At 53.8% G+C, this 15,185-nt stretch overlaps 1 protein-coding gene across 16 annotated transcripts in view; it reads right to left on the bottom strand.

Moving 5' to 3' along the window:
- Window positions 1-3,872: 3,872 nt before the first annotated feature.
- SAFB2 (scaffold attachment factor B2) overlaps window positions 3,873-15,185 on the bottom strand; it is a 33,862-nt gene continuing 22,549 nt past the window's right edge. For 4 of the 16 annotated variants that reach the window (XM_064572630.1, XM_064572620.1, XM_064572642.1 and 1 more), the window contains 10 exons: window positions 14,945-15,036; window positions 11,516-11,652; window positions 9,650-9,940; window positions 8,569-8,709; window positions 7,437-7,499; window positions 7,263-7,305; window positions 6,579-6,709; window positions 4,767-4,879; window positions 4,559-4,625; window positions 3,873-4,265 (listed from right to left, as the gene is read on the bottom strand). In XM_064572630.1, the coding sequence (XP_064428700.1) occupies window positions 4,115-4,265; window positions 4,559-4,625; window positions 4,767-4,879; window positions 6,579-6,709; window positions 7,263-7,305; window positions 7,437-7,499; window positions 8,569-8,709; window positions 9,650-9,940; window positions 11,516-11,652; window positions 14,945-15,036 (1,229 nt within the window). In that variant the 3' untranslated portion in view covers window positions 3,873-4,114. The other 12 variants (XM_064572640.1, XM_064572643.1, XM_064572647.1 and 9 more) reach the window with 11 other exon arrangements.

Raw genomic sequence — 15,185 nt, 5'->3', positions numbered from 1 at the left:
TGGACCTGCCGTGGTCGCCCATCAAATCCTCCCAGGATGAAGAAGTTATCACACCCCTCTGAGAAACGGGAAAGCAGTGGGCTCAGGGGGTGAGTCACTTTCCCAAGGACCCACAGCTGATGAAAGAGGGCGAGCTGAGATGTGAACCCACTTGGGAGGTGTGAGCTCAGGTCCAAACCCTGGCTCACCATCCTGTGATGGCCGTGCCCCAGGGAAGGGTGGTCTTATGTGGTGGGGTGGGGGGGTGTCAACACCAGCAGAGACCCCACCCCTCAGCCCAGCCAGCCAGTTAGAAGGCCCTCCATCCCCACTAGCCAACAACTTTTGCGGCTGTTATTTTTTAAAACTCAAAAGGGCTTTTTATAACTTCGTGTTTGAGGTTTTTTGACTAGGAGTCACACAGGCAATTTAAGACTGGCAATCATCATGCAGACTTGGGAATTCCTGCAAACTGAGAAAATTTAACCTAGCAACTGTTTTGAAATGTAATGAAATCTGTATGAGTACAAAATTTAGCAATTGATGAAGTTGACACATTTTTGTAGATGTGGAGACATTTGATAAGGTATTAATTCTGATTTTGCAGTTTTCTTTATTTCTGGAGCTGAGATCTCTTCCTTCCTATTCTCCAGGCCTCAAAACATCTTACAGTTTCCCTGTACGGCACGAGCACCCCGGGACCTTTCCCTGCAGGCCCCCCCAGTGCCAGTCAACATTAAGCACTTACTATATGCTAGGAACAATTCTGAGTTTTTCATGTATTTGACTAATTTCATCTTCACAAAGATGCTTTACGGTGAATACTATTATTGTTCCCTTCTTCCAGTTAAGGAAGCCAAAGCAGAGAGAGACTATGAACTCCCCGTGGGCGGACAGGCAGACAGGGTGGATCTCGAGCCTGCCCTCCTAACCTCTACCCAGTGCCTCTCACTCCGATGGTACCCAACAGAACCCCCATCTTCAAAAAATTTTATAAATTGTGATAAAATACATATAAAATGTAACCATCTCTAGGTGCACAGCTCAGGGGCATGAAGCACACTCACACCGTCCTGCAGCCACCCCCACCCTCCGTCTCCAGAACTTTCCATCTCCCCGCACGGAGACTCTGTCCCCATGAAGGACAGACTCCCTACCCCCTGCCCCGGCCCTGGCTCCCACCCTCTCCTGTCTCTGTGGACAGGACTCCTCTGGGGACCTCCTGGGAGTGGGGTCGTCCTTCTGTGTCTGGCTCCTCTTACTGAGCAGTGTCCTCAGGGTCCCTCCGCGTCGTGGCAGGTGTTCAGTGTATGGATGGACAACGCTCTGTTTATCCACCCCACCGTACACCGTTAGGATGGCTGTTATAAACACACAGACAGAAACTGGAAAATCAGTGGAGCGGCACTCCGCGCGTCACTGGTGGGACTGAGATGGGGCAGCCGCTGTGGAAAACAGGTGGTTCCTCCAAAGTCAAACACAGAATTACTGTGTGAGCCAGCAATTCCAGGCCCAGGTACCTACCCAGAATGGGAAACAGGTATGCTGGCAAATACGGCAATAAATGTTCACAGGAGCCAAAGAGTGCCAACAACCCTGTGCCCACTAGCAGCCCCCTTTTAGAACGCAGACTTGGGAGACAAACCGTAAGAGACTCTTAATCATAAGAAACAAACTGAGGGTTGCTGGAGGGGAGGGGGTTGGGGGGACGGGGTAACCTGGGTGATGGACATTGGGGAGGGTACGTGTTGTAATGAGCACTGGGTATTATGTAAGACTGATGAATCTCAGACCTGTACCCGTGAAACAAATAATACACTGTATGTGTGAAAAAAATAGTGAAAAAGTTTTTTTTAAATAAATACAAAGAACACAGACTTGGTTCTACCTCCCTTTTCTCTCCTGGAATAAAAATCAGACCTAATACAATCTAACTACACACTATTTAAAAACAAAACAGTAAGATGTGTTATCAGACACAAACAGAAGAAATAAGAAAACAGTGTCTAGCAGATCCCGCGAGCTTCGGCCTGTAAACGCTCGGGCCCAGGATGATGGGGGGCTCAGGTGCACACCCGTGCCCGGCTCCAATCCTGCACGGAGGCGGTGGGGAGGCAGGGACACCCGGGAGCCCCAGCAGCCTGTTCATAGAAAGGGGGAACTCTAGGTAAGGTCCTGGAGTCGAGAAGTAATTTTCCCTCGATTTACCTGGAAGTTGCATCCGGGCAAGATTCCTGTGTGGAGGTATAGGCCCCAGGACCTCAGAAGGTGGCTTTATTTGGAGAGAAGGCCTTTCCACCGGCGTTCAAGTTCAAATGAGGTCATTTGGGTGAGCCCCGACCCATATGACCGGTGTACTTACAGAAAGTGGAAATTTGGCCACAGACACGCAGAGAGGCTGGATGACGGAGGCAGAGAGGTCAAGGGGATGTGTCAACAAGCCAAGGGACGCCACCAAAGTTTGTCAGTGACCCCAAAGCTGGGAGAGCATGGGACAGATTGTGTCACAGCCTCGGAGGGAAACTTGCCCCAGACTTCTGGTCTCCAGGACCGCAAGAGAATAAATTTGCTTCCAGCACTGTCTTACGGCAGCCCTAGCAAACACAGATTTTATGCATCTACGTAAAACCGAGTCTGGTGTCAGGCCCAGCTGTTTGGAAGGGGCTGTTCTCGTCCCCACAGGCTGTCCAAAGCTCTGACGGGGCAGCTCGGCGGCAGCGCCCAGGCCGAGGGCCCTCAGTCTCACTCCCGGATGTCAGTCACCCCTGGAGGGCGGTCGCTCCACAGCAACGAGGGGACAAGATCTCAAAACGGGTCTCACCCACAACCCCAGGCTGATTATGGCTTTTATCACCCAATGTGGGTGAGCCCAGACCCCAATTTCCAGACTCTGGCTTGCGGAGGAGACGGGCCCCGTGTAGGAGGCACCATGGAGACAGCATCCTGTCAACCTGTCACCGGAAAATGACTCCAAAAGCCCCCGTGGTGCCGGGGAGCTCACGAGGTATTTACTTGCCGCAATTCAAAGAGGACACCAAGAGCCAGAGCCGACCTGCCTTTAATGCTCAGGCTTCCACGGCAAGCTGGGGAAGATTTTCAGATTGCTCTTTTAAAACTAAACACCCCAGCGGGAACACAGGCTACTCCAGGAGAATTGGCAATTGTTTGGTAGCCTGTGGGGCGGCTGTCCTAGTTCTGGAGGGAGGGAATCCAGGTTCCCAGCAGGGGCACTGGGGGAATTAACTCTCCCCAATCCGGATCAGGGCCAGGATTTGTGGGACACAAACTTGGCCCTTGGATGCCCCAATGGGCCTGCGGTCACCCAAGCTCCCTGTTGGCACCTGCTCAGCTGTCCTGTGGGAGAAGCACTTCACTGTGGGGTCACACTGGAGGGGCCTGGACTGGAGGGCTCCCGCTCACCACTCAGGGCCAGCCAGGTGCCTTGTGTGCCAGACTTTAACGAGGAATATTAGGATCCTTTATAATCACACATGAGGAAATTACATATTAATTTGCATTTCCAGAAAACTGGGGGGAATCCGTCACCACCAGTCCCACACCAAACAGGGCCTGCCCTCAGCCAGATCGCCAAACCCTGCACACCATCACCAGATGCCCCCCACCCCAGGCACGCTAGCATAAGGGGTGAAGTGATTGGTCTGAGGCCCCCACCATGCATGCCCCCCTCCTCCAATTAAGAATTTCTAATTCGGATCCCAGCCCTGCCACCTACTGCAAGCCCTGTGACCCATTTCCTCATCTGTGAGAAGGGGAGTGCGCCGGGCTGTTGGGAGGACTCGCTCAGACGGGCTGACAGCCTCGACCCACAAGCACAAGGGTGCTGCTGAGGTGGGCACCGCCCTCTGCTCTGCAATCACTGCAACACACACGAGTGAGAACCATAAACTTTTATTAATGGAAAATGGAATGCCTCGTTAACAGAAATGTTGTCTTAAAAATGGCAGAGAAGAACACGTTTATTTAAAAAAAAAAAGTGAATTCACATTGTTTTGAGCTACAACATGGTGGCAGGATTTGCTTTTGTTTCTGAAAAGGTTCCACAAGTTCAAGGTAATTCCGGCTGAGCTTATTCAACAGTGCATCTGCCTACCTGGACACTCGGGGTGAGTGGGGTTTAGTAGCGACGGGTGAAGTGGGGGTACGGGTGGGGGTGGGGGTGCGGGACTCTGCTGCCCCGGTCCTGGCTGGCCAGTCCTCCACCTTCCAGTCCGCCACCGGGCACCATGTGACCCTGGGAATGCCCGCCTTGTGCAAAGCCGCCTCGCCTAGGAACAAAGGCACACGTTTTGTCCCCTTGAAGGGCTTCACATTTTCTTATGTGGGGCAGCATACGGCTCTGCAGCCTTTAGACCTGTTTGGCTTTTTCCAGGTGAGAAAATCATAATCCCAGACTGCATTCCGGGTAACTGAGGAGTGCGACTTGCAGAAGCTGCCAAGAGCCACTTTGGGGGCTTGTTTTCAAAACAGTCACCCTAGCAAGTTGGTCAGACACGCAAAAAAGGGAGAGGAAAGGAGGGGCAGGAACAAATTAATTTTATCCAGGGACGAAACTCCTTACCCCGACATCCCGCCCCGATTTGCCAGGTGTCCTGGCCCCGAGGGCCCAGATAGGCCCCTCTCACCACCTGGAAGAAAGGAAAGAGTCTGCACACACTCCCCTCTTGAAAGCTCCTGGAAGCCTCTGCAACTGCCAGAGGGGACCGGCCCCTGGACTGTCCTGAAAACGTGCGGCCCTCCTTCAGCTCCTGGCAAGAGTCAGCCCATACCTTGCCACCGCGCATGCTCCCGGCCCGCCGTGCCTGTGTCCACCGAGCCTGGCCACGCACGCTCCGGATGCTCTTCTAGCCTCTGACTGTGCTCCGCCCAGTCACGTCCAGCCCTTCGGTCAGAACAGAAAGCAGATAGGTAAGTGTCCCTGGCGCCTCTACGGTGAGGCCGTGGCCCCGCTGGTCCTGTCCCAGGTCAAGGGTTCCTGAGGGAAGAGGCAGAGGATGAGAACAGTCACGCCCCCAGAGACACACGCGTGGTCAGCGAGCACACGAGCAGGAGCTCAGCCCAGCTACCGCCAAGACCACGCGTGCCACCTGCGAGGTTGGCCTGTGGCCAACTGACAGACGGTAAGTGCTGTCGAGCATGTGGAGAAACAGGGATCCTAACGCGTGGCCAGTGAGGCGGTCAAACAGGACAGCACGCGGTGACCGTGGGAGCCGCCTAGTCCATCCGTGCTTACCCACCCAAGGGAACGGGAAACATGTTCATGGAAAAACTCTCGCACAAACATTCCTTGCAGCACGACTTTGTGACAGCCCCAAGGTGGAAACCACCCCAGTGTCCCCTGGCTGGTGAGCGGAGAAACAAAGTGTGGTCTCCGCACACGTGGCACGTTACTGAGCCATAAAAAGGGATGCAGCTGGGGCGCCTGGGTGGCTCAGTCGTTAAGCGTCTGCCTTCGGCTCAGGTCGTGATCTCAGGGTCCTGGGATCGAGTCCCGCATCGGGCTCCCCGCTCAGCGGGAAGCCTGCTTCTCCCTCTCCCACTCCCCCTGCTTGTGTTCCCTCTCTCGCTGTCTCTGTCAAATAAATAAAATCTTAAAAAAAAAAAAGGGGGGGGGGATGCAGCTGACACGTGAGACCTCGTGGATGAACCTTGCAAACACGATACTGAGAGAAACCAGACAAGAGGCCACATAATGTGATTTCATTTGTGTGAAATGCCCCGAAGAGGCAAATCCACAGACAGACTGGATCAGTGGGAGGCAGAATGGGGAGTGACGGCTAACGGGTGCTTCCTTTGGGGGTGCTGACAACGTTCTGTGATGGATGGTGGTGATGAATAGCCAGCTCTGAACACACTACAAGCCCTCAAATGGTACACTTCAAGTGGGTCAACCCTACAGCATGTGAATGTGACTCATAAAAGTGGTTTAAAAAAAGTTAGAGAGAAACTCCAGGTAGTACAAATCCAAACAGGGTTCCAGTGTGTGAGCACCAGCAGCCACCAGGGGGTCCAGGCCCAGGCTGACCTGTCCTCTGAGACCTGGGACGAGGAGCCCATTGGAGCCCCCGACACCTGTCCTCGAGGGCGAATGCTCGGCTGCCCTGCATGTGTGGGTGACAGCCGCCCAGCCCCACGGTCACGGCGCTCGGGGCTATCTTTTGTCTGCAGAGGAGTTCTCCCGGTTTCATTTCCCACAGGTATTTAAGGCAAAATGGACTAAATGGTATTCAAGGACCAAGTGCTAAATAGGTCACTTGGGAAAGAACACTTTACGTTTATATCTATCAAAGTGGTGCTGCCTTCTTCACTCCATACCTGAAAACCCACCTGGGGGAGGCAGAACCTTCTGACAGGCACCACACCTGCCTTAAAAGCGCCTAAAGGTGACTGGGGGACAGGGGTGGGGGTGCATAAAGCTTCTCTGGTCCCCGGGGCAAGTGTAAGAAAGGCTCTAGGGCTGTCTCCATCAGCAGGCAGGGGATCCCATTCCTAGGGGCTGAGGCAAAGTGGGAAAGGGCTGTTGGGGGCAAACCAGCAAGGCACCCAGGGCCGGCCCATTTCCAGAGCCGCTCGCTGCTAACCTGGGTGGAGGCAGTGGCCCCCGACCCTCACTCATCCTCTTGTCAGAGCTGTAGCCCCCCCAGCCGTCCCGGGAGTCCCGGCTGTGGCGCTCTGGTGGTCCTCCATGGCCATGGCGGTCGTCTGAGTAGTGCTGGAAGGCACAAGAGGGACAGGGCGACTCTAGCCACATCACTCCTGTGAGCCTGTTGCAGCCGGCCAGGCTGTGGCTCCTGACCCTCAGCTCGCCGGATGCTCCCTTCCAACCCTGACAGTGCTTCAGAACCCTTGAGTGTCCCTACAGCTCCATCTCTGGCGCCACACGAAGGGCCAGCTGAGGCCTCTCTGGCCCTGTGCATGTGGAGAGCCCCGCACTTTATGGTGCTTGACGGCTCCGCCCAAGGGTCCTCTGAGAAGAGTCAGTCTTCCCTGGAAGAATCAGGATACCTCCTCCTTGCTGATGACAGGAAGGCCCCTCCCACACCCCCAGGGTGGTCAGTGCCCGCAGACCCCCAGATACATCCTTCTCAGGAGGCGGCACAGGCCCTACGTAGTCGAAAAACACAGACTGACTAATCAGAAAACAATCAACGATGCACACTTCCACTCACCGGCCAGAACGGACACGTCCGCAATCTGCCCCCCCCACCCCCCGCCCCAACGCAGAAGCAGGTGCGCCCCAGGCTTGGCGTCTGGGATTTACTTACTTGCCCATCTCGTTCTCCCATCACTGACCTTGAACCTTCCCTCCTGCAAAAGCGAAATATCTCATTCCAACGGCAGCTGGTGGCACTAGACAACATTTCGGCAGGCCACACACACGAGTTCCACAATTGGGGTACTTATTCCATTCCACCCAGTAAGAACTGTAATTTACTGGCCTGTGCAAAAAAGCTGGCTTGCATCTAAAGCCTTCTCCCTGAGGGTGGGAGTGAAACCGGATCCTAAGAAGGTGGGAATAAAGATTTTACTGAACTAAAATCCCTTGGAGGGATCTCAGAGGTAGTGACCCACACCACGAAGCCAATGCCTATTATCTGTGGCCAAGTGACAAAATCCAAGGTCTACCAGAGAAGCCTTAGAGGGTCCCCAACCTCTGATTTGATCCAATACATGTGATTCACACCAAATCTCAAACCACCATTCATTAAATGAGTCGCTTCTCAGCCCGTCTTTCCCCTGCTCTCCCTTCCTTACAGAAGAGCTTATGAACGGTGAAACGGCTCAGGGATATGCAGCCCAGGGGAACATGATAAGAAACCCAGACAGAGAATTCTTAAACTAGAAATTTGAGGGTTGCCTTTCTAACGAACTACATATATATATTCCCCGTTTAAAAAGACACTTGACAAAAAAAAAAAAAAAAAAAAAAATTTTTTTTTTAAAAAGGGCCTGGCTAAAAAAAACCTTTTCAAACCTTTAAACCACCACGCTAGGCAGCAAGAACTTTCCCGCGTGCTACAGTCAGTTCTTGCCTGGTGTGCTGGCACAGGAACCTCTGTTGCTCAGTGAACCCCGTGGACGCGGACTCCGGCCTGCTCTGCCTGCAAAGGCTCAGGCGGGTCATACCCCTTCTCTAGACGGCTTTCTCTCCGTAGAAACAGGAGGCTGGGCATGCCCTCCTCGAAACCCTCTGTTTCCCAAGGGACGCTTTGGTGGAGGGGTGGCTGGGACAGAGCCCAGGGGAGCTGTGAGGCCCAGAGTATGGGCCCTGGAGAGCTGGGCATGGGGCTGCGGAGACTCAGGAATCGCCCCCAGTCCCCACTGGTCTGTGGAGGGCAGTGCGTGAAAGGAGCTGAGGGTCCTCCCGCCACACAAGCTAAGGATGCCCTAAGGGACGCCCGAGTCCAACATCCTGCTCAAGGCGCGAGCTTCTAAATCCCACGTGCAGCGGGTCAGCCAGGCACGGGGAGCCTCACAAGTAAATGAGACGTCGGAGAACAGAGGGAGACCCATGCCTGCGTCAGGCTGAGCTGGCTCCGTCCACAGCTGCAGGAGAGGGTGGGTGCTGACCTGTCAGCCACATGGTCCTGGTATTGGCCCCGGTCTCGATGGTCAAAGTCATGGAAGCGGTGATCAGGCCGAGGGAAGTCTGGGCGGTACCTGTCCTCCATGGCCACACGCTTGCCTTCTGGCCAATAAGCATCATCTCGCCTGTTTTTTATTTTTAAAAGGACGTGAATTTCATTTATGACAGAGAATGAGGGGAAAAGGGAAAGAGGTGGAGGTGGGGAGGGGAGCTCTCTCCAGACCCAGTATCGTGTAAAATGTCCTGCAGGGCTAATCTCTAAACATTCAATCATTATTGCTTTGATTTGATAAATTAAAATCCCCCAAACTGCCAAGAGGCATGCCGGTATTTTCATCTGACAGTCCTGAAAGGAGGGCTGCTGGGAGCTAATTGTATCACAAGGCTGTTAATACCTTGATCCCCGTGTGAGCCCAGATGCAAGGGAAATGAAATATTTGATTCTTCTGGAACGCCATTCCGAGCTGCCACATTTCCCCTTTCCTGTCTTCTATGGTAACCTGCATCTCCCTCTGAGTTTTTTGCAAAAGCAAAGGGAATTAGATTGGGTGATAGTGAACTACATACAGCTCAGGATGGCATTCAATTATCTTCTTCCTGATTTTTAACACTGGGCTCATGCATGGGTGGTGGGGTGATGGGTGACCATCAATTAAGCAGCTCAGAGGGGCTGGAGACCAATAAACCCACTTTGTGAACGGGAAGGCAATTTCCTTTTCTACAGTGCAATTCCATGCCTCTCCCTCTACGAGGTCATGGTGCCCACGGGCCTAATCGCAGGCTCGGCCGGCCCCCGACAGGCACTTGGCAGGTGGTTATGCTCCACCAGGAACCGCAGTGTGAAGAACGGGGCAGCCTAAGCGAGAGCATCACAAACTGTTCCCCAAGTGGCAACCATCAAGCTTCTCTGCAGAGTAACTCCGGGAAAACGCCGCAGAGCCCCCAGATGGAGAAACTCCATGAACTCGAGGTGGAGGCAGCTGTGAGTCCTGCGCGGGCGTCCAGAGGCCCCAGATTCGGTCGTCAAGGTCCCCAACCCTCCAGGGAAGGGGGCCGGGTCCTTACCGCCCATCGTCGTAGGGCCTCCGCAGCACCGGCCGCCGCTCCTGCTCGTAGCGCAGCTGCTCCTGCTGGCGCCGCAGCTCCTCCCGCTCGCGGTGGATGCGCTCCTGCTCCTTGCGGCGCTCGCGCTCCACGCGCATGCGCTCGCGCTCCAGCCGCTCGCGCTCCATGCGCTCGCGCTCCAGCCGCTGCCGCTGGCACTCGAGCTGCAGGCGCTCCCGCTGCAGGCGCGCCTTCTCCTTGCGCTCGTGGAAGGCCTCCAGGCGCTGCTCCCGCTCGCGCTGCTCGCGCTCTCTGCGGGAACACGGGAAGGCCGCCCTGACTTGCCCGCGCCGGGGCACCGTCCTCCCAAGGGGGAGGTGGGGGACAGGCGCCACCCCGCTCCGCTGAGCTGCGCGCCTCGGCCGCAAACCCCCTCCTCGCAACTCTCCTTTGTCACAAAAGCAAAGCCAGGGGAGAGCAGGGTGGGGTCTGGGCCTTGAGGACTTGGCTCAAAGGCACCAAAGTGAAGCCACACATTAAGGGGGAGAGGTGTAAGAGAAGCCAAGGCTGACTGCTACAACGAAGGCTGCCTTGCACAGAGAGAAGCCCGGAGGAAGGACTGCACGATGCTGTGTAATGGGCCCTCCTCCTTCACACCTTCGCTCCTACAAGGCTGCATTTTCTTTTCTTTTTTTTTTTTAAAGATTTTATTTATTCATGAGAGACAGAGAGAGAGGCAGAGGGAGAAGCAGGCTCCCAAGGAGCAGGGAGCCCGATGCGGGACTCGATCCCAGGACCCTGGGATCATGACCTGAGCCGAAGGCAGACGCTTAACCATCTGAGCCACCCAGGCGCCCAAGGCTGCATTTTCTAATGACCGCGCCTTTTCGCGCCGACCTGGGAAGCTGTGGGCACAGAAGGCCAGGCATGAGCTGAGGGGGCCGCGGTATGCGGCCTGGCGCCAGGGCTCGCACCATCAGCCACCGCACGCCCGGAGCTGAGGGGGACTGGGGACGCCCCCTCTGCATCTGCCACAGGAGTCGCTGCCACTCCTCGCACCTGCCCCCCAGGGACTGAAAAGGCTCCAGAGTCAGTGTGAGCCAGTGGAAAACATGACAGCCAATGGTGCTTTTACTTTCTAAAGCTACATAAGCAGAGACACCGGAACCCCACTATGTAGGGAAGCAAATGTAGCGTAACTGGAGAAGTTTCTACACGACCCGCTTTCGCTCAAGCAAGTTCTCCAAACACCATGACGTAAAGCTTTCGTTTCGCCGAGCGGTATACGAGGGAAAATGACAAGGGAGCCCTGGATGGGAAAAGGCAGAAGGCAAGACTGGGAACAGGCCTCCTTCCATAAACTGCCTCCTTAACAAAAGGTGAGTGTGGCAAAGAATGTCGTGTGTGACGGAGGCCACCTGAAATTGCGGAGATGTAGACATTTCAGGAGTGAAGACGCCACTCCCGTGAATAACATCTCTAATAATAAAAATGCCACATCCCTTGGCTGCATTCTTGATCTTATTTATGTGGGGTTTCAGCAGGGAAGACTGAGACCTCGACACTGGGGGTCCTTCCATCAAAGCCACACACAGGTGAGCTTGCTACCTGGGCCAGGAGAAACGCTACACAGTGGAGAGCAACTCTGATGAGGGCGGCTCAGTTGGTTAAGCGTCAGACTCTTGATTATCAGCTCAGGTCTCGAACAAAACCAGCTCTGAGGAACATCATGCCGAGGCTGACCACGACCCCTGCTGACCCTCGCCTTTTGCCTCGGGAAACAAGGCAGCCAGCAAGCCTAGGCCAGGCAGGTCACTCGCTTGGGGAGAAAGGCGGAACGCCCCCAGAGGAGACCACCCACCTGCCAGGCTGCGGGGCCCCACTCACCGCCGCCTCTCCGTCTCTCGGATCTCCCGTTCCCGCTGCCTCTGGCGCTCGCGCTCCCTTTGCTCTTTGATTTTATCAAACGACAAGATGTCTCTCTTCTCTTTGCTTTCTGATTTGCGATCCTGACTCTTGGAGCTCTGTTTACCAAAATTGGTTTATTAACGTCAAAAAAATGCAACCAGCACACAAAGAAAGTTATATGCGTATCTGGGGTAGCTTAAAATTCTTCTGTCCCCCATGGTTTCCACGAAGGCCCAGCAGGCAGTTCAGCTCACCCACAGCCCAGAGACGCTGCTCACTCGAGAGCTACCTTCACACACCGCAAACAAGGGGCGTCACGGAGGAGCAAGGAGGGATGACACCCCACAAAACCTACAGGCAGATCTAGCGCAGGAGGGCCAAGCACTCTGCGTAATCTAGAACAAGGCCTCACAGAGCCATGGGGCAGGTGCACACTGGATGCCCAGCTGGATGATGGACTGCACTTCTCACTTCTCACCTGCTGCCTCAGGCCTTCAAATACAACAGGCCGAAGCAGCTCTCCTGGGAAAGAGAGCTCCTACTCAGCTACAAAGTAGTCACGGGCAACTGCCCTGCCACTCCGTTTCCAGGATAAGGCACAAAATGTCACCCGCCGACTCTCATTTCTGAGGCTCTCGGAGGCTAGGACACCCAAGCTAGCCACGATCACTCTCCCAGGAAGCTTTCACAGCTTGGAATACAGGGCCTCTTGCTGACCCACCACCTCAGGGTCTCTAGGGAAGGAGCCTGGGAGACATTTCAAAAAATTTCCCCAGGTTATTTTCTTTTTAAATTTATTTATTTGACAGAGAGAGACACAGCTAGAGAGGGAACACAAGCAGGGGGAGTGGGAGTGGGAGAAGCAGGCCCCCTGCCGAGCAGGGAGCCCGATGCGGGGCTCGATCCCAGGACCCCGGGATCATGACCTGAGCCGAAGGCAGACGCTTAACGACTGAGCCACCCAGGCGCCCCTCCCCAGGTTATTTTCTTAATTACCTCGTGGGTGGTGGGGCTGGAGGACCAACCCAATAGAAAGGCAAGAACAGTTACGAACAGATATTCTGCCAAAAAGAGAGGGCCCCAGAGAGGACAATCCCATCACAAAAAAAGACCGGAACCCAAAACACCAGGATGATACTCTTCACCCATGAGATGGGCAAGGGGTTTTGAGTCTGTTCCCACACACTACAGGCTGGAGGGCGGACGGCCAGACGCCTGAAGTGCCCAGGTGAGGGTGCAGCTAGTGTCCACAGCCGGGCCTCCCACATACCAGCAGCCTGGCGCGCTCTACACACCCAGGGACTACAGGATCCTGTTCCCTTTCTGAAGGGCACTCGGAGAACATCCGTCACAAAGAACAACATCCATGCTCCTCGGCACCTAGAAACCCGGAGCCCGCCACGGCCAGTGCACACCAACGCTGCCACACAGCAGTCCTCAACAGGGGCCGTGACACCAGCAAGTGTCCCTAATCGAGGGACTGGGTAAGAGATCACAGGGCAGCCGTAAACATAGCTTTTTTTTTTTGTAGTTTCATGGTTTTATTAACACGAATATGACGTGCGCAACAAACTATTCATTTTCTTCACTGTGCAGCCTGGCACTGGGACTGGTGACTCTGTCAGCTGGGCTGCTTTTCCCACAATAGCTTTGCGGTTCTTGGAGGAGACACTGTGAGCAATCTCTGCACAGTAAGATTTGCTGCACATCAGCAGCACTTCAAGCTCCTCAATGTTGTGCACTAGGAACTTCCGGAAGCCACCTGGCAACGTGTGCTTTGTTTTCTTGTTGCTCCCTTGATGTTGGGCATCAAGATCTGGACCTTGAATCTTCTGCACACCCTACCGTCAGTGCCTCTGGGTTTTCACCAGTTGCGCTTAATTCTGACATATCGGTCTGACTGGTGCCAGATGGACTTCTTGGTCCCCTTTTTAACGATCCTGGGCTTCACCAGAGGTCTGAGGGCAGCCATGATGCCCAGTAACAGATGGATGCCGCCTCCGTAGGCAGCACCGAGGAAGAGAGGGGAAGCTAAACACAGCTTTAAAGAGAGGGCACATACACACACACGCAACCTGCACGGCTCTCAAGGGCATCATGCTGAGGTCACGTGCTACATTCTCACTGGGACAACATTCTAGAGATGGGAAGCAGAGGACCAGCTTCCCAGGGCTGGGGCTGGGCTGGTGGGGTGGGTCACAAGCGGGAGATCTCTGCGGTCTGGCCCTGGATCCTGACCGCGGTGGTGCTCACGTGGACTCCACTGTAACTGAAAGTCCTAGCACTCCATGCACGCACATCCCACAGACCAATGTCACAGTCCTGGCTTGGAAACTGGGCTATAGTTATGTGAGCAGAAACTACTGGGGGAAGCGGGGTGATGGGTACATAAACCATACTATTTTGGCAACTTCCTGTGACTCCGTAAATATTTGGAAATAAGAGCGTACACGCCGTGTCCTGTGTACGATGCCCTTGGAAAGGAAGTGTGAGGAGTCCACGTGAAAGTGAAGAGGCTTCTATTATGCTGTCATCCTCCTACATGACCTCAAGGTTCTAATCAAGCACACTTTATTACTATTTATTTTTTCTAACTCCAGAGTTATTCCGGTGGTAAGTTTATGGGGTTTTTGGGGGGGCTTTCTTTAGATTTCTCTATTTTTATAGTTCTTTTTATGGTTTTCACGTAGCCCGTAAGACATTATGAATGAGTGTATTCGAGAACACAAGTTTTCATTTCAAAAGTCAGTCCTTCACAACAAAATGTTCTTGGATGAATACCGATAGCTCTGCGTTCGCTCCAAGAGGACAGCTCTCCTCGGGAATGTTTCAGCTAGAACCTTCAGCTGGTAAGCAGAAGGTTTTGTTTTCCAGGGTGGAAAAAAACAAAATGAGAAGCCACTAGTTTGTCCAGCTGTGTACCGCTTAAGAAATGGAGGTCCATTCTCTGACAACATCAAAGTCGGTTTTGCAGTGGACTCTTTTCTTTCCCGTTAATGTCACAGAAGACGAACAAATCAAGAGAAGAAGTGAATCAACTAGCACTAGGTCAACCAAGGAGCAGAGCCTGCCTTCTGACTTGAACAGCCTGGGTCCTGCCCATCCTACCCAATGGTGGGCTTTCTGTGAACCGGTTTCCTTTCAAAAAGATGGTATAATCCGACGAAGAACCCGCGAAGGGTCACCCCATCAGGGAAAGTAAAAACATTAAGTATTGTTTTGAAATAAGCTGTAGAACCTAACTCTGTGTGTGTACGTACAATCGAAACAGTTAATAACATGCCTTCTGAGCACTTCAAAAACTCTTCAACTTTTAAAGGTGAGACAACGTTGTTTTCATAATGCAAATCAAAGTGGTCGTTAAACCACCCACAAATCCGCCGGACTTGGGGAGGAAGCAATACTTACTCTCTCTTTTGACCTGCTTGTGGTTTTCACGCTAATGACAGGCTCTCCTTTCGATTTATCCATCACGACCGTCCGTTCCATTCCTCTGCTTCCTTCAGGAAAAAAAAAGCAATCTTTGAAAACCCGCTGATGCCCCCACTTCCCGACAGCAGGTAGCGCACGGGCTGACTGGGGGTTCTCGCTGCTCCCTCTAGGGACTCATGCGAACCCCTGGAGCCTCCGCACCTCCTCTCTCTCCTCG

This window comes from Mirounga angustirostris, unplaced genomic scaffold, assembly GCF_029215605.1.
Source record: "Mirounga angustirostris isolate CCGP_5_RB_7025 unplaced genomic scaffold, mMirAng1.0.hap1 SCAF_1, whole genome shotgun sequence".
Lineage (NCBI taxonomy): Eukaryota > Metazoa > Chordata > Mammalia > Carnivora > Phocidae > Mirounga > Mirounga angustirostris.
This window is presented reverse-complemented; position numbering and strand designations above follow the sequence as displayed.